We start from the raw sequence: 17921 nt of genomic DNA on the forward strand, positions 1-17921 counted from the left end.
CCCCCGCGGGAGCCGGCTCGGGGACCCCGAAGCGGCGGCGCGCCCCGGCCCTGCGCGCGGAGGGCGGGAGGGGGGCGCGCTGCGACGCGCGTCGGGCTGGCCGGGGAAGGGCAGGCGCCGGGGCGCTCCTCGCCCGCCGCGCAACGCGCAGGGGCGCTCGCCGGGTTCGCCGGGCTGCGCCAGGCCTGGCCGGCGGGGATCGGTCCCGCGCCCGGTCCCGGAGACTTGGTGGCCCCGGCGCCGCTGAGCTCGAGGCAGGAAGCACTGAAGAATGTGCTCCATCGGAGGTGCTTTGGAGGGGACCCGGACAGCTCTGGCTCCCAAGCCCGTTCCGTGAATCCTAATTATTCCTTTTGAATTGGCACGTGCAAAGCAGCATCCGCAGATCCTGCCCTGTGGCCCAGGATCTCTTAAGCCCCTAATAGCATCCCCTCCTCCCACCTCATGCGGTTGGAACGTGACAGGAGGGGTAGGAACGCAAGGAAGCGGGGTGGGCTTCTCCCAAGGGCTGCTGGATGAGATGGCTGCACCGGAGGGCCGGGCCGGGCCTGGCCGGGCTGCGACGTTCCCGCTGGAAGGTGCCTGGTTGGGCTCCTGCCCGGCTTATGATCCAGGCAACAGCCCCAGGAAACCTGCTGGGCTAGAGGGTGCCCCCGCCCCCTCTCCTCCATCTCCCATGATGGCCCCAGAGCACCCTGTGCAGGGCCACTCGGGAGCACAGCAAAGCTGGCCAGTGCCTTCCGGATTCTTGTGCCTGCAAGTCCCATCGGCCCCAGCCAATGGTGGAAAGACTGGCAGGGATCTCGAGGGGGCAGCAATGGAGTGCTGCAGCTAATCCGAGAGTCCAGTGTGGAGGGAGCCCAGGCAGGTAGCGCCGATGGGGCCCCGGAGGGGCACTGGCAGCTGCCTGAGGATGCCAGGTGCCGGTGCCGGGCCTGCAGCTTTAAGTGCCCACTCGGCTGCTCCACGGCTCCATCACGGCCACCCCAGCTGTCTTCTGTGGCAGGTGAAGGCCTGCCACGAGGGAGAGAGACACTCGCCTTGGACACTCGCCCTCTAAACTAGCCGCTGCGCTCAGGTGGGCACGGGATGCTGTCCGGCTGTGGATGCCAAAATAAGGACCATCTCCCTGGTCGGCTTCAGAGCCATGCCCCCCTCTGCCTCAGGCAGCAAAACAGCTGGGACCTGCCCTGGAGCAGGAACCAGCACACCCCCACACCCGCCCTTGCCCTTTCCTTCAGGCCTGCTCAGCTCTGAGCATCTCCTGCTGAAATTCGACCCCTGCATTAGAGGGATGGAAGCCAGCGGGCCTGGGCAGGGCAGGGCACTGGGGTTGCTTAAGCTACTGATTTGGAGCAATTTGCTCAGCAAATTCGCTTAAACGCAATTAGGCTAATTAGCTTATGAAATTCATTACCCCCAAGATGTGGCGATAGATGGCCACTAGGCTTAGGTGGCTTATCCGAAATACATGTGAACTTGGCATAGAAAAGGTCACAGACGGCACGCTTACATTTCATGGCCTTTCGGCCTCAGTGTTTACACTGGTTTTTTCTGTCTAGGCATGCGTGCGTGCGTGCGTGCGCGCGCACACACACACACACACACACACACACACACATCAACTCAGCAGGACGCTTCATGCAGTTACCCAAGTGGGTTTTAGTTCACAGAAACTTAAGCCACAACCGATCTGTTGCGGCTCTCAGTGGCTCTCGGTTGTGCGTGTTGTACTTAGTGCCATTGCACCAATAAAGGGTGCAAATACAGCTCACGGATTAGCAGGTTCCCGATCGCCACCCCAGCCATCTCTCCTGGGAAAGCCCCCCAAAGGGTGCCGTGGGGGGACAGGGAAAGTCAAGGAGAGCTTCTTGCCTGGTCAAAAGCCAGCCTTCCCCCAAATGCTCGGCATGACAAAAGATCACTCTCAGCAATTGCTGGGGGAAATCGCTCCCAGCCGTGCCCCAACTGTTGTGAAGAGCAAAGCTAAACTGAGAGGGAAGAGAGGAAGTGGGAGACGACGCTGATCCAAAATCCAGCCACTCAGCTCTGCTTTCCCTGGCTTTGCTACACCCCTGCTTACTAAACACAATAAGCTCTGTTCAGCACAGTAGGAATTCCTTCTGTGTGCCCCTCTCTGGGGATTGTGCTTTAATGCGACCGTCTCTTAGGACAGGCACAGCTACCGGGGATCATCAGGAAGCAAGCTGAGTGAGAGCTGGACTGGGGGAAGAGTCCTACGATTCCCAGCATGCTGGCTGGGGAGTGGTGGGCACGGTATGACATAGTTGCATTTCAGGAGGGAGAAGTTTGCCCAGGAAAGCCTCCATCCTCATGGACAACCTTCATGGTCCTGTTTGGGCAGTTGGACGGCAAGCCAAGAAAGGGGGAAATGCATTGTGTGGATTGAACGACCTTGGCTTCCAGGGATATAATTACCACCAATAAGTGTCTTCCTTTCAGCAAGGAATAAGGTGCACCACTTTTGTTCTTGGCTCCATATGGAGATGCAAAAGCCAACAACACCACCGGGCTTCACCAGGTCCTTCTCTGTTTCAGGAACAGGAAGGGGGCCAAATGCAGCCTCATGGGAATCTGACGGAAGTGAAGTGACGCAAATCGAAGACTGGAGCACTTCTCCTGGCGGAGTCCTCCGTGAACAGTAGCCCTCCAAAACGGAGGCATTCGATCGTCGGGAGGTGCAGTGCAAATTGTCCTTGCCGCCTCAGCCTCCCATGCAGCAGTTTCAGCTTGGTGGGTTTTTCTTCCCATCTGGAGCTTCAGGGAGGGGGCGAGAGGAGCTCTGGTCCCCCAGTCCCCTCCACTCCCTGAGGTCAGGTTTCTGAGCTCCGGAAGTCAGCCGGCCTGCTTCTCTGTGTGCTGGCCACTGGGGGAATTTTTAGGGCCAGTCTGCTGCCCCCCTGTTGGAACGTGCTTTACAAGCCCCGCACCCTGGACTCGGATGCTTGCCAGGAACCCCAGAACGTCTTGCTAGAATGACCCTAGAAAGTGCAGAACCCAAAGGCAGTGCTCCTCAGCCCAGCCGGCAAGTTCGAGGCAGGGCTGAGCAGGGGCCTTAAAGGAGTCAAACCAGCTGGTGGACTGGTGGGTGCCACGGCCAGAAGGACTTTGCTCTGGGACTAAATGCACGTGGGCCCTAACCCTGAGTAAAACAGCCCTCTAGAATGGATGAGAGCGCCCCCATTTGGGAACCCCAGTGCGCCACACGGCGGCAGCCCACCGACGCCGGAACACCCCAAGGGCCCTTCCTGCGGACGACGTGATTGCGTGGTCAGAAGCAGAGCTGAGCACTCCTCCCGGACATTTTATCTGAGAAAGAGTTTTCTGTGTGTGTGTCGCTCGCTCGCTCGCTCGTTCACTCCCTCCCTTGCTTTTTTGAAAGTGGTGGGGCTGGTTTTGCCACTTCCTCCTATTTCTAGTATGTGCACAAGGAACTTCACTGTTCGGTCTTTGATGGCCAGAGACAGGCAGAGGGGATGAATGCGTAAACTCCACGCAGAGCCCATCTCCCCATGATGCCCAAAGGTTGCCCAGGATGCAATCGTTCAGGCTGCAAGCCTGTAGATTTACTCAGGAGTAGGCGCAATGGACTTCAGTGGGACTTCTCTCTCAGTAGACCTATGGGATTTCTCTGCTGGGATCAGACTGAACAAACAAAACAGTGCATTTCCTTGGGTATACTGAGGTTTTGATTGTATGAGGCTGGATTTAAATGTAATGTATTCCAGAGTCAGTTCATGGGTTAAAAGGCAGGTGATTCATTTAATTATCTAATTAAAATACACATTATTTTAACAGAATGACAGCCGGGCCCCTGTTTCTCATTTTCACATCCACAGTCACTCAACTGAAAAGTGGGGTGGACAAGAACCTGTGGCCATCCAGATGTTGCTGGACTACAAGTACCATTATCATTGGTAGTGCTTTCTGGGGATGATGGGAGGTGAAATCCAACAAAAGCTGTAGATCTGCAGGAGCGGAAGCTGCAGCTTTTGAGTTTCACCTTGGCAATAAAAGCTCAAACTAGTCTGGTGTCTGAAGCAGGAGAAAGAACATGGGAGTCCATCCAGAGTGGTGAAATAATATTAAAATACCTTCGAATTGTCCCCACGTGTCAAACTTCCCCATCCAACTGTGATGATCATGGGTGGGTGGAAGGTAAGTCTACTAAGCAAGATGTTTTGCTGATCAGTATTTCCAACTCCCAACTGTTTGGTAGTAACAGCAACAGAAGTCCAGCCAAATGCCCTAAATTATACTGCTGGGATGAAGCTTGCTTGGGAGTAACTATGTACATATTTTTGTGTGAACTTCGAGCTCCAGTTTTGGTACCCAAAGCAAATTCCTGGCCTCAGAATCTTAATTCTAGGTCTTTTTCACCAGGTTCCAGCTGGTGGATTCGAAGGTTCTAGTGAAAAAAGCCACCACACCACTTGACAGGGCAAACCTGAGCTCGGTCCACGCTCAGTTTCTGTCACCCCACCTCCCTTCACATTCCAGCCAATGAGCAGAGGCACTGCTGGGAATATAGGGCGGGAAGGGGGCCACCTATATCCAAGGCAAACCGTTTAAGCTTCTTCAGATGTTTTGTCCACCAGCACCCATCCTTTCTATCCAACAGAGCCAGGGATGACCGCCATGGAGTTGTAGGCCAAAATATCTGGAAGGCTGCAAGCTGAGGACCACTGAGGAGAACACGCAAGCCACCGAAAAGCAGTGACCCAGCTTGTAAACAGGTCTTCTTCGTGGTGGCTCCCACCCTCTGGAATGCTCTCCCGTGTGTGGATTGGGAGGCCAAACTGGTGAGCTTTAGACACTCCTCGAAGGCTTATTAGAAACTCTGACTTGTAACGTCACACGAGCTTCCAGTTCTTCCTTTCCTGCTGCAACATTCCTAATGCTGTATTATTTAAAATGCATTTTTCTTCTTTTTGATATATTATGATACGTATTTTAATGTGAACTGCTTAGGGATTTGAAGCAATCGAGTGGCATAGGAGTAGTTTAAAGAAATAACCAACCAACCAACCGTCTAGGTCAGTCTGAACTCTGATTCATAAGCCGGCTTGGGCCACTTTTGGCTGTGAATGGAGCCCTCAGCATCATGATCTCTCAATCCCCCCTCCCCAAATGCATTTGACCACCATGGTTGACCAAAACACTTGCCTTAATTCAGGCCAAGCAGAAATACACAGAAACCGCAGCTCTTTGTTATCAGATATTTCTTCTTTTTATTATTAAGGTCAAAATATCAACCCCACTATATACCTGCTGCCGTGACAATAAATAACAATAACTTACTTTGGTCTGCAAAGGCTCAAATAACCCCACCTCCATCCATAAGATAATTTAACATTGGCAAGAGGGGAAGAACACTCAGTTCTGTGGATCGTTTTCCAGCAATCATGCAGGCTCCGGGAGAGAAGGAGGTTCCCAGCTCCCCATGCCATCAAACAAAAGGAGTTCAAGATTTTTCCAGATACCTGGTGTAGTGTGGCAAACAGGGATGAATTAAGCCACGTGATGGTTGACGAAGAAAATGTGGAACTGGCTAGGAAGAGCCCAAGATGGCGACAAGAAGTCTGAGTAGAAGGGCCGGCTCCAACCAGCCCAAGCACCAACAATTCCAAGTCGATTGGGTTTCTTTCTTCCAAATAAAAGAGGGCAGGGAAGTGGGAAGGGACGTATGCTAAAACTATCATTACATGATTTGGGTGTAATTCTAGTAAAATCCAAAGGCATTCCTGGAGAAAAATGGAATCCCTCAGAAGCCTTTCTCCGTATTTTCTTTCTTTCTTTCTTTCTTTCTTTCTTTCTTTCTTTCTTTCTTTCCCCACTGTGGCCTGGGAAAGGCAGCAAAGTCTGGATCCAGAAGAAGTTACAGCCAAGCTGGGTTAGGAAAGAACAAGGCGCTGGGTTTTAAATAAAGATAATAACTTAAAGAGTTGCGTTTGCTCAGAGCTCGGGAGACCTCATGCAAGGAGCAGGACCATGCGAAAGTCCGTGGGGTGGGGGGGGCAGGAGAAGGGGCGCGTTCCTCACGTCTCCACCGGGCTGGGGACCATGCTGTTGGGGGTATCGGGGAGCTGGGAAGACAACGATGTCACATCACTGCCAGAGGAGTTGCCCAGAGAGCCCGACTCGGAGAAGGAGACCTGCAGGGGAGGAGCAAAGGAGGGCGTCAGAACGGAGCGGAGACCCACAATGAGCATCGAGGGCTCGCCCTGGCACAAGGGAGCCCCCAAGTGCATTTCCATCCCATCATTTTCCTACCAGGAACCCGGGAACGGGGGAGGGGGTCCATGATCAAGCGGGGACTAGAACCCGGATCTCCTAAGCCCCACCGGTTTGCTCATGTCTGGATGCTCTGCTTCCTCCTTTTAAAGATGTAAATATTATAGAAGGATCGCATGAGAAGCCTATTTTCCAATCTGGCGGAGCACTGCCTGACTGTCCTCCATCTTCTCGACTAGACAGAAACCAAGCCTTTGGCACGGGGTGCTCCTGCTGCTTAACGGAGGTGGCCAGGTTCAAACCTGGGGCCTTCTGCAAGGGAAGTGGGTGATCTGTCGACGAAGTCCAGCCGTCCCGCCTGATCATGGAGAGCAGTCAAAATCACCGTAAAGTCCACTGACGGCAGCGCCAACTAAAGCGTAGCGCTAGGTCTGGAATTTCTGCTTAAGCAGCTCGGGGTCTGGAATAGCCAAAACCGTAAGGGACAGTCCTGCACAAAGTTCTCCTCCACATGTGCCACCAAAACACAGAGGAGCTGGGTTCTTTAAATAGGCCCAGGCTGATGCCTCTTGTTGGGGGGAAAAGTGAGAAATTCTCCTGAAACCTACAAGCCTCTTAATCCGTTCCAGCCAAATCACGTCCCTCATCGATCGCTGTCCAGAAATAGCAGCTAACTGGGCCATCATTAAAGATGGAAAGGCCATGAGAGAGGGGTATGCGGGCTGTAACGAAGGCACGGTTCCTTCGCCACACGGCCTGTTTGCCCGTTCCAAAAGGCAAGCGTTGCTGGTCGCCAGTTTGCTCCCAGCGTGGCAACTGGGAGCAGGCAGCTCTTTGCCCAGGTGTCGGGGAATCTTTCTAGACCACATAGCCAAGGCCGAGACAAGAAGATCGCACTGCTGGGAAGCCATGGTGTGCCTGAGAGCACACGTCCCCCAGTTTCTCCCTTTCTCCCAAGAGAATACCACCCCTGAAAGAATTTGCTGCCCCCCCCCCCCCCCCCCCCCCCCGTCCAGCCAGGCCAGGACATAGGAGATGCCCGTCCCGGCTAACGACTCTGCTGGTGCAAGCAAACGGCCATTCAATTATGCAAGCGGCTCGCCCATCTCTTCTCCTCTCTCACAACTAAATATTGCATGGGATTCGCTCCGGATTATCCTCTAACGCGTCATCGCCATGCCAGGAGGAATGCATTAGGCGAGGGAGCAGCCTGCGTGGAGAAACCCTGGACTTCTGCAAGATGCAGCTGGCATTCGCGGGACCTGGAGAGATGGCCCAGGGAGGGAGAGAAGCGACCCCGCTGGAAGCCGCTCCCAGGTGATTTTAGCCCAGGAAGAGGCCCACAGCTCCCCCTGCCCCCACGGGCCACTGATCGATTTTATGGCAGGCCATGATAAACAAGTTTGCCGTGGTTTATGGTTTGCCGTACTAAACAAGTGTACATGGCCAATGCCGCAGCTGTGGATACACTGCACGAGGCACACTCGGTGCCGTTAGCTTGGCCACTATACAACACAACGTGGACATTCATGGCTTTAACCATGGACACCCAATACATTTTTGTAGGGGGAACAATGCCCAGGTGATCGATCTCTCTCTCTCTCTCTCTCTCTCTCTCTCTCTCTCTAAAACATGTATATGCCGCCTGTTTCGCCCATGGCATCTCTCTGTGGCTAGCATGAGGTTTAGTGGGGTTCCTCATCCATGGTAGCTTTTCTTTTGAGCATTATACAAAGTCTCCATGGTGCTGAACCTAAAATAGTCCCACCATCATGGAGCACCATAGAAAGGGCCTCCAGAACTCAAAAGAAAAGCTGCCATGATGAGGGCCCCAGTGGCTTTGGGGTCAGAAGGCTCCCTTGTGTTCTTGGAGTGGATTATGGGCACTCAGTTTAATGTTAATTCGGATTACCGAATCATTCAACAGAAAATGCCACGTGGCATTTTATGCAACGCATTGGGCTGGACTTGCAAAAAGTAAATTCATGCAAATCATCATGAAATTATAAAAATCATTTATAGAATCATTATAAAAATAATGTTATTACTTAGGTTGCATTTATTTCAGTAGGTCGGCCCTAAGTATAACTAAATCTGGATGGGTCCCATGAAGCTCACCAGACCTACAACTTAACACACTTTAGAAAAATGCATGCGTTTCCCTCAGGGGATACATTTCTCAAGATCATGACATGCGAAATGATCGCCTTTAGTTTGAGAATATGATTGTTCTTTTCAAACTATCATACAAGATTCTTTCGGTGCTTCCAGATGGACAGCTCCTAGCACTACCGATAATAATTAACCGGCTGTTGTTATTGTATTAAGCGGAAAGCAGAACAATGGAAGCAGGACTCAGAAAACACAGGTGGGACAACACCATCCAGGCCTCCACTAGACTCAGCAAATGGGCAGAAAAAATCTCAGGATAAAAGCCTCCCCAGAAACCTGAAGGTTTCTGAAATTTTGCCTGGGTAGGAACGACTGTTTCCATCTGAGGAAACACCCCGTGGTCTTCAGCATCTACCAGGTTTGCAGTGCAGGCCCTTCTCAGCACAGCCCTGACCAAGGCACTCTTTAAAAGGAAAGAATGAACATAGGATAGCTCATTTTAATGTTTCGCTAGATCTAACCTTTATGTTATCCAAGGCATGGCTCCTTTCTCCCCATTCATCCTGTTATAGGAAAGCGCTCAGCTCTACTTGCACCAGGAAGGATCCTCATAAAGTTCTTATGGAGACATTTATCCTCATGAGGATATATTTAAAAATACAATTTATTATAAATAACTAATATCAATAGCAGTGTCCATTGATACATATTTCCATAATATCCCAATCAAATCATAATTGCTCATATGTCTTTGTAATGTTAATTATTCATTATTAAATGAAAGGAAAACAGGCATTTAAATTAAAATTCTGTTTTTTGTTTGCTCTCTTTCTTTCTAATAAAGTCTGTGCATTTCGGCATAGGAAACAGCTGTGGGACCTCATCGCCCATCTCCTTGTTGATTTCAGTTTTGCCTTCTGTTTAGATCTGATCGCAAATTCTAGCAGCTGTAAATAAACCGACGATCATTTCCTAGCCTAAGCGCTTTATAACCAGCTTCAAGAGAACTGAGTTCTAACATCCGGTGGCAGCTCAGGTGAGGTCCCTGTTCACACGCACAGGACTAGCATGAATTCTGTCTCAGCAAATAGTTGGACCATACAATGCAAACTAGAATGTACTCAAGGTCCCGTGACGGGAATTGGTTGTCACTGGACAAAGTCTAATGGTGCTTTTGCCCTCTCTCACTGGCCACAAAAAGTGCTCAAGGGGGATACATTCCTGTACAAACAGAACCCCCCCCCATGCAAAAACCCCACATATCTTTCTATATAAATTCATACAAGTAATCTTGGCTGCTCATTGTGAGGATTACAGTGGGCAGGAGGCCTGACTGCCCTGCATTTTCTCTGCGTCCCCTGTTTTCCCCTAGCAAATCATTCACAAGCTGTTCACAATTTTGTCTTCAAAAGGCCTGCAGACCAGAAGGGTTACCCCTCCGCCTGAACTTTTGGTCCGGCTACAGGCCTGGATTGGGATCCAGCCGAGAGTAGAAGGCAGGTGAGTCAGCTCTATGACCATATTCCCAGCATCTTTCCGATACCACCTTTCAAATACCTTTCAGCGTAAAGAGAGACCGGTCTGGTAAAGCAGCCCAAGGGGGAGAGGTCTCCAAGCTGTGCAGGGCCCTGGTCAGGCTTCCCACCCCCGTTGAACCAGCCGTGCCTGCTCCTCATCCTCCCTGCAGGAGCGAGGGCCCTCCGCAGGGGCCCGATCCTTGGCACAGGTCCTGAGCAGCGGGGGGGGGGGCAGAGAACAGGGAATTCCCTGCAGCTCAAGGGGGAAGTCCCGCTGGGAGGTCCCGCTGCGGCCCACGTCTTACCAGTTGCTGGAAGGCCGGCTGGTCCAGGTCGCTCTGCAGGGCGAAGTCGCTGAGCGCCTTCCAGGGCGGCTGGTAAGTCTGCACCTCCACGGCACTGCCCTGCACGGCGCTGTCGTGCCGGATGGGGCTGCCAGCCACCAGCGGGGTCCCGGTCAAGCCCTGCAGACTCTTTGGAGGGGAAGGGGAGACGGAGGGAGAGAGACGGTCAGCTAGGGGTCACTCCGGTCCATCCGCCTGCTCTGGGCGCGAATCGGCGGCCGCGATGGGGTGGGAGCCTGGGAAAGGCGTTGTGAATGCGGATCTGCGCCTTTGGGGTAGGCAATGCAGGCAGCGGTGTGTGGGGCCTCTGTGTGTCTAACCGCGAGCCAAACCTGAATTTGGCCATGGTGATCCTATGTAGAGTAGACCCATTGGAATGAATGGAACTGAAGTTCGACTCACACTGAATACAGCTCTCCCATATGTCGCAGCTGGAAGGCTGGAGACATCGGAGTGTGCTGGTTCAGCCAAAAGGACCCCTGACATGCCCAGGGACACTCTTTTCGAGCCAAGAGCTGAGATGCCGTGCTCAGCAAACAGGTCTTGGGAATGACCCGCACCCGCAGCTGCACCAGCTGAGAACAGGGCCATGGATCAGGGACGCCCCCGTTCGCAAAGAACAGGCAAACGAACCCCATTGTAGCCGGAGAAGGGGTGAAGGGAGGAGAACCCCCAAAGTGCCCCAAACTGGGGGGTTGGAGCACAAAGAACAACACAGAAAGGGTGAAAGGACCAGGTCCAAAATGTAGGAGTGATTCACCTACAATGAATTGCAGTGTTCTTATGTAATGGGGTCTGGCTTATGGGGTTTGGGTAGTTTTAATCTATTGTAAACTGTTTCAGAGAGCCTTTTTGCTGATGAACAGTATAAAAGTATTCTAAATAAATAAAATAAATAAATGACTCCCCAGTTGCTTCCGGGTCAGCCTTAGTAGTTTAGCACTGGGGAACATGTGCGTGCGTGAGTGTGTGTGTGTGTAGAGAACCCCTCCCAGCCACGCTCTGCCTCTCACTCGGGTGCATAGTAATTTAAACCCTTGTCTTTCTCTGTCTTCACAAACAAACCGCACTGTGCTTTCCTCATCACAAAACTGGAACCACTCGCACAATGCTGTCTTTCTGTGAGAATAAATCATCTTTGAGATGCCACAAAACTCTTTAGCAGATCAACAACACGATGATTCCTCATTCTCCCATCGAATCAATTTATGTTGCCAAATGGAAATGAAATAATTTGATTTCTGCAGAAATTACATACCTCCGCTCTCGCTCTCGCGCTCTCTCTCTCTCTCTCTCTCTCTCTCTCTCTCTCTCTCTCTCTCTCTCTCTCTCTCTCTCACACACACACACACACACACACACACACACACAAGACTTTCACACACACCCTCCAAAAGAAAACATTTTAATACCGAGCTGGATGTTTGGTTTGGTTTTGTTTTCCTACGAAAGAGAAGCATAACCAAATCATACATGTCCAGCAATTTGCTCAACGGTGGGTTAAAGTTTGGTTCACTTTTTGAACTCAGAAGATATTTTAAACAATATTTTCAATAACCAGGGGTCCTCCAGATACTTTGGACTACAACTGCCATACGCCCCAGCTGGCATGGCAAATAGCCAGAGATATGGAATTTGTAGAGGCCCAAAGCATCTGAGAGACACCGAGTTTCTACTTCTGCATTGAAAGATTTATTACTAACAGTAATAGCAATAGCCACTCTGATTTTTTAAATGAATATTTCAGGAAGAATTAGGCGAGTCCTTTTTTTTAAAGGGTGCTGAGTCTGCATAGGAAAAAGCTTCTTGGGAGATTTCCTTTTGCTGCGAGAATTTGTGAATCACTTTCCTGGAATGTTCTGCCTTGCATGCTTGCTAAAACCAGGACACGAAAAGGCCACAGTGTTTTCATACCACCAGGCTAATTATTTCTTAATTTATTGCTATTATTATTATTATGTTTCTAGCCTCGCTTTGCTGCTTAGATGTTGAAAAACGAATCTGAATGACAAAACTGATCAGTGTTTCTGCTTGTGTTATTTTTGGTTTTTCCTTTCAATCCTTTGCACAAAGACAGGGCAAATCCAGGTGTGATTACTTGAAAGCAAGCAGTATAAATGAGATTCACCCCCGGGGCCCTTTCTGCAGTCTTTGGTCCTTATCCTTTTTACTCAAACGTTATTTTAATTGTTAATATTATTTTATTCTTTGGCCAGGGAGACTTAATTTATACTGTTAAATTATATTGTTTTATAGGCTGTTATTTATTTATGTTTGTGAGCCACCCCGAGGCATCGGTAAATGGGGCGGCATAGAAGTTCCCTAAATATATATCCGGAACTTAACCAATTTCACTGCCGTTGAAATCTGGCAAGGAGTTTCGCTAGCAACAGCAGTCCTGGACTCCTTTACCCAAGAGTAAGTCCCATTGAACAGAAGGGAGGTTATTTCAGAGTAGACATGGACAGGGAAAGTGGGAATTGGATATTTAAATTGTAATGTATCGTTTAAAATGATTTTGCTTTGGCACTTCATGTTCCTGCAACAGTGTGATGAAAAAATCTACTTGGAGATTTTTCCCAGTCAAGCAACACAGAAATCAGTTTTCTTTCATGCCTTCCATTCATTTTGATGATGTTTAAACACAATATTTTTTGGGGGGGGGGGAATGTGCCCATAGCATTTACATATTCCATGCGGTGCATGTCCAAACCAAATTTACTCAGAAGTCCCACAGATTTCTAAAGGGCTTGCCCCAAAATCCGTGTACCCTGGGCATGGTCTGTCTTGAAGTCACTCCTAAAGCGTTTTATGGGATTTATAGAGTTGCAAATGTTCAGAGTGGCATTCCCACAGCTGAGAGCCAGCGTGGTGCAGTGGCGAGGAGCGCGGGACTGGGACTCCGGTGATCCGGGTTCGAGTCCCCGCTCGGCCATGGCGCCCCAACGGGGTGACTTCGGGCCAGTCGCAGCCTCTCGGCCCAGCCTACCTCGCAGGGTTGTTGTGAGGCTGAAAGGAGGAGGAGGATATAAGGGGCTGCGAGTTCATAACAGTCCTGCAAGGACGGACCGACAGGAGGGTCCCAAGCCCACTCCCCCGATATTACGAAAAGTGCTGCCAAGGCAACAGCGGTGTATCAGGGAGGTGTGCGGATTGTGGCTCACACAGAGATCCTAACCTGTCCGGAAGCGAATCCATCGGTCTGAGCCTCAGTCACCCCTGGGTCACTTAACTGCCTTCTCTGCAGTTCTCAAGCGTTCCCGAACATTTGCTCAATGCGTAATGCAAAGGGGGTGAAAAATGTCCTTTTTTAACGGGGAGCTGCTATCATTTGACCTGATTTCCTTTGACCTGATTTGACAACGTGGCTGCATTGTGTCCTCTCAGAAAGCAACTCATTTTGGGAAGGATTTTTACGTGTTTTCAGCTGCTCGGGGCCTGCATTTTCGAAGATCCGGAGGCACAGAGGAGCGCCGCCCGCGCCCGCGCCCGCCACGCAGCCGCCTCGCGCAGAGGTGCCATCGAGACCGCCCGCTGCGGCAGGTGCCGAGAGTGGATCGGGCGCCTTCGCGCAGGAGGGTGGCTAGTCCTCATGGCCGCGTGCTGTGCGCCGGGGAGCGCGGGCGAGCGGCCCCCCCCTGGCCGGCCACCGCGGGGCAAAGCGCCGGACGCGAGGCCTCCCCGGGAACCGAGCGCGGCCGGGGCGCCTCGCGCGCAAGGGCCGCGCCGCCGCCGCCGCCGGGCGCTCACCGCCTTGTCGCTGTGCTGCTGCTGCTGCTGCAGCTGCTTCATGAGGATGGACTTCTTCTTGTCCTTGCAGCGCTTGTTCTGGAACCAGACGCGGATGACGCGGGGGCTCAGGCCGGTCATCTCCACCAGCTGCTCCTTCATGAGCGCGTCCGGCCGCGGGTTGGCCGCGTAGCAGGTGCGCAGCGTGTGCAGCTGCTTCTCGTTCAGCACCGTCCGCACCCGCGTCGTCTTCTCCGCCTGCTTGTGCACGTGTGGACGCAAGGCGGGCTGCCGCCCGGGCGCCGGGTCTGCGGAGAGGAGGGGCCGGCGGAGAGCAGTCACCCCAGGGCCGGGCCGGGCCGGGCCCCACGCCAGGTGAGCGGGAAGGGCCGGCTCTCTGGACATGCTCGGGGCGCCCTCCCCACTGCTTCCGGCTTGTCTGGTCTGTGGGATACTGCGGGTGCAACTCTGGGCAGAAAGGGGGTCCTGCAAACCCCAGTATCCCCCAGCCGGCCGGGTTGGGAGCTCAGGGCCGGGCCGTGGCTGCGCGGGCCCAGCTTCGCTCCCAGGGAAGGAAAGGGGGGTTCTTCCAGACGCCCCCTACCCGCCCCCCACCCCCCCGCCCCGAAAGCCCCCGGAGCGCGGCAGGGCCGTCGAGGGTAGGAAAGGCGAGCGGGGCGCGTGGCCTGGGCCTGCGAGAGCAGTGCGGGGTTCGCCGGGTGGGAGAGGGCCGCCGGAGGGCCGGGGATGCTGGGGCCTGGGGGCCTTCTCCCTCCCCCATGGGAGCGCGCCGCGGGACCCCGCGCCCGAGCCCTTCCTCCGCAAGGCAGGCTGCGCGCTGCCGCGTCGCGTCGCGCAACGGGCCCCTGCGCGCCAGCCTCCCCGCGGGGCCCCTCCAGGCGAAGGGGGCTCGGGGCCCTCCGCGGGGAGACGCTGCTGGGGGGGGGGCTCGCGGGCCCGATCCTCCGCGCGTGTGGACGGAGAAGCGCGGCTGCTCTAGCTGGGGGAGGCTGAGCGTTGCTTCGACCTGCTCAGAACGTAGCTGCGCCTTCGTTTGCGCGCGGTGGCGAAGGCTTTCGCAGGAGACGTTCCCCCTGCTCTTTCCTTTCGGACTCGTTTCGGACCGAGCCTGGCAAATCGTCGCGGGCCTCGGAAGTCAGCCGGCATCGACTGCAAAGCGGGTGCCGTGCCGTCCCCCGTTTTTAGTTGCGATGCCAAATCCTTTCCTTCTTATTTTTCCTGCAGTAACCAAAATAATTTCCTAGTTGTTCTTTCATTGGTGTGCGTGCGAGCGTGGGAAGGAAACTGGCGAACTTGGGCCCAGCTTTTTTTCCCCTCGAGGTAATCCCTGTTTTAAACTAATGGCAACAACAATAAACCGAATATCAGTGTGATTGTGCCAAAAGCCAGGCGTGTCAAAAAGGAAGGCTAAGAATAATTTTTAAAAAGAGATCCTTTTTTCATGATTGCGATTGTGGTTAAAATCGCACAAGGAGATCTAGTTTCGAGACCTGGTTTTGTTTTCATTTTCTTCCTCCTCGCTACAGGCAGATACGGTGTAAGTCGGTCGGGCTCAACGGCAGTAGGCAGGAGTTTGAACTGGATGGCACTCTAGAAAGGGGAATAGGCTTGGGGGCTAAACGAAAACCAACCCAAACCCAGTGAAACTGCTTGCTCCAAAAGGATCTAGAAAAAGGGAAGCAGCCACCGGCGTAAGAGACTTTCTGAGACCTTTCACTAAATATTCCTTTTAAGATGGAGGTGTATTTCTCCCGCAATGCTCTGAAAATTAAATCTGCTTATTTTGAGAACCCACGCTGGTTGTATAGAGAGAGAACAACGACCCAATAGCATATTTGTGGGTTGAAGAAGCAAGCAAGCAAGCAAAGGTGAAGGAGAGAAAGAGGGAATATAATTTCCCTATATTTAATGGGGCTTATGCCCATGTGACTGGACATCAGGTTATAGCTTCTGTACATAGGGTGAAATTAGGGCTGCAGCGCTGAACTCATTAGCTCAGTAATTAGGGCATAAACCCCACAGAAGCAGTGCAATTGATTTCTGGAGAAATGTGTTTAGGATGGCATTGGTTAGGCTGCCGGGCTCAACTTGGGACAAAACAAGCCCCTGATAAATTCACGGGATTTGCTTCCGAGTAAATCTATTTCGGTAGAAATAAGAACTTTTGTCACTTTGACAAAAGGTTTCGCTTTCTTTGATTTGAAGCGGGTCCTAAATCTGTTTAGGTGTTCCTTGCTCGTTTCTGTTTTTAATGTCATGAATAATGGTAGGATCAGATTAAATGGAGACGTAAAGAATGTCTGTTCTGAGGGATGGAGAAGGAAAATAGATGAAACTTTCTGTGTGTGTGTGTGTGTTATATCAACAAAAAGTGTGTGTCTGTGTGTATAAAACGGAAGGATAATAATCCTTTATTAGGACAATCCTTGATTAATTTTTCCCCTACTGTTGAATGGTGAATTATCCTTAATGCGTTAAAAATAGTGGAACTTTCACATTTTTAGATTCATGGTTGTAGGATACAGCTGCTGGCAGTACAGATTTAGGGTTCTGGGATCCCTCCACACGCTCTTGGGGAAACAATGCTCAGCCTTCCAGGGTCTTTCCCTGCAGACCTCAATCTCCTGCCAGACCGAAGAAAACGTTCCTGTTCACAGTGGAACCACAGAAATGGGCTGGAGCGTTTCCTTCAGCTCCGTCCGTGGGCACCGCTCGCAAGACAGGAGGGAGAGGTTCGGGGGCTCAGCCCTGCTGCCTAGGCTGCCGTGCTCTGCTCTGCTCTGCTCGCGACCCCTTTGGCTAATTCCAGTTGGGCCCTTGAAGTGGAGGGTGCGGGAAGGAACGCGCTGCCTCCGAGAAAGAGAGACAGGTTCGGGGGCTTTCAGTGGCGACTGCGTGGGCTCGGGCTCGGGCCCAGCTTTGGGGGGCGGACTCGTTCAGGCCTCACGCAGGGACAAGAGGCCTCCAGGGAGGCGGCGAGGGCAGCTCTGCTCCTGGCAAGGGGCTCCGCTTGGGGCTGGAGTGGAAAACCCGACCCGGCTTCACTCGGGCTTCTCTCGGGAGCTCCGCACCAGTATCGCCCTTTCCGAAGAACCGGGGTCCTTCCCCCGTGCTTTGGAAGCCCTTCCCCCCATCACGACTTCGCAGGGGGACAGCGGGGGATGGGATTGACGTTTCTGGGCAGGAGAGAGGAGGCCATGAGACTTCCCCACACGCGCCCGCCCAGCCTTTGCTCTTTGCGGGGCGTTCGCACCCCGCTTTTCTGCTCCAGAGCATTGCACAGCAGAATGAGCAGGATCTGATTTCTGCGGTGATTACTTGGGGGGGGGGAGCCAACTTCTGGCTCCCCACCCTTCCCTTTGCCTCCTTGGAGGCCCCTCACTCTATCCCTGAGCAAAGGGAAATTAAGGAAAAGATTTGTCATGCTGGCGAGTCCTAGTTAAGGAAGGGCAGATGGGGAGAACTCCAAAAGTGGGACCCCCCCACACACACACACAGCACACGCACAGCTCAGGGAAAGCTCGGCCCTCGGCTCTCTTCCGCGAGCCGTTTGCCATTTCCACGGGATGTCTGCGGTTCAGCCACGTCCTGCCGTTCAAAACCGAAAGTCCGGGGGACGGACGGTCAGGCACCGCGCAGGAAGGGGGCCGGGGGCTCCTGTGCCCCCTTCGTGGCCTCCGTCCAAATGCCCGGCGGGGAAGGGCGAGGGCCGTGCGGGGCGGCCGCAGCGACAGCTCCTTTCGCCCCCCCCCTCAAAGCCGCTTCCGTGCAGCCCCCTCGCCTGGGCCTCCAGGTGCTGCAAGACGGGGGATACGGAGAGGGGCTCCCGACGGCGCCCCGGACAGCCAGGGGGCCCTCGCCTGCGGGGGGGGGGGGCGGGAGAGGGAGGCCGGACTCTCGTGGGCCTGCTGCGGCCGGCGGGGCAGAGATGAGACGGGGGGGG

General features: G+C 53.1%; 1 protein-coding gene across 1 annotated transcript in view; it reads right to left on the reverse strand.

Annotated features, from left to right (window-relative positions):
- Nucleotides 1-5972: 5972 nt before the first annotated feature.
- ISL2 (ISL LIM homeobox 2) overlaps nt 5973-17921 on the reverse strand; it is a 16619-nt gene continuing 4670 nt past the window's right edge. Inside the window, exons 4-6 of the mRNA XM_044450489.1 lie at nt 13979-14265; nt 10190-10357; nt 5973-6176 (exon numbers count right to left, since the gene is read on the reverse strand). Coding sequence (XP_044306424.1) covers nt 6060-6176; nt 10190-10357; nt 13979-14265 — 572 coding nt within the window. The 3' untranslated portion in view covers nt 5973-6059. The remainder of the gene's footprint in view (nt 6177-10189; nt 10358-13978; nt 14266-17921) is intronic.

Source organism: Varanus komodoensis, unplaced genomic scaffold (genome assembly GCF_004798865.1).
Source record: "Varanus komodoensis strain SLA01 unplaced genomic scaffold, ASM479886v1 scaffold67, whole genome shotgun sequence".
Classification (NCBI taxonomy): Eukaryota; Metazoa; Chordata; class Lepidosauria; order Squamata; family Varanidae; genus Varanus; species Varanus komodoensis.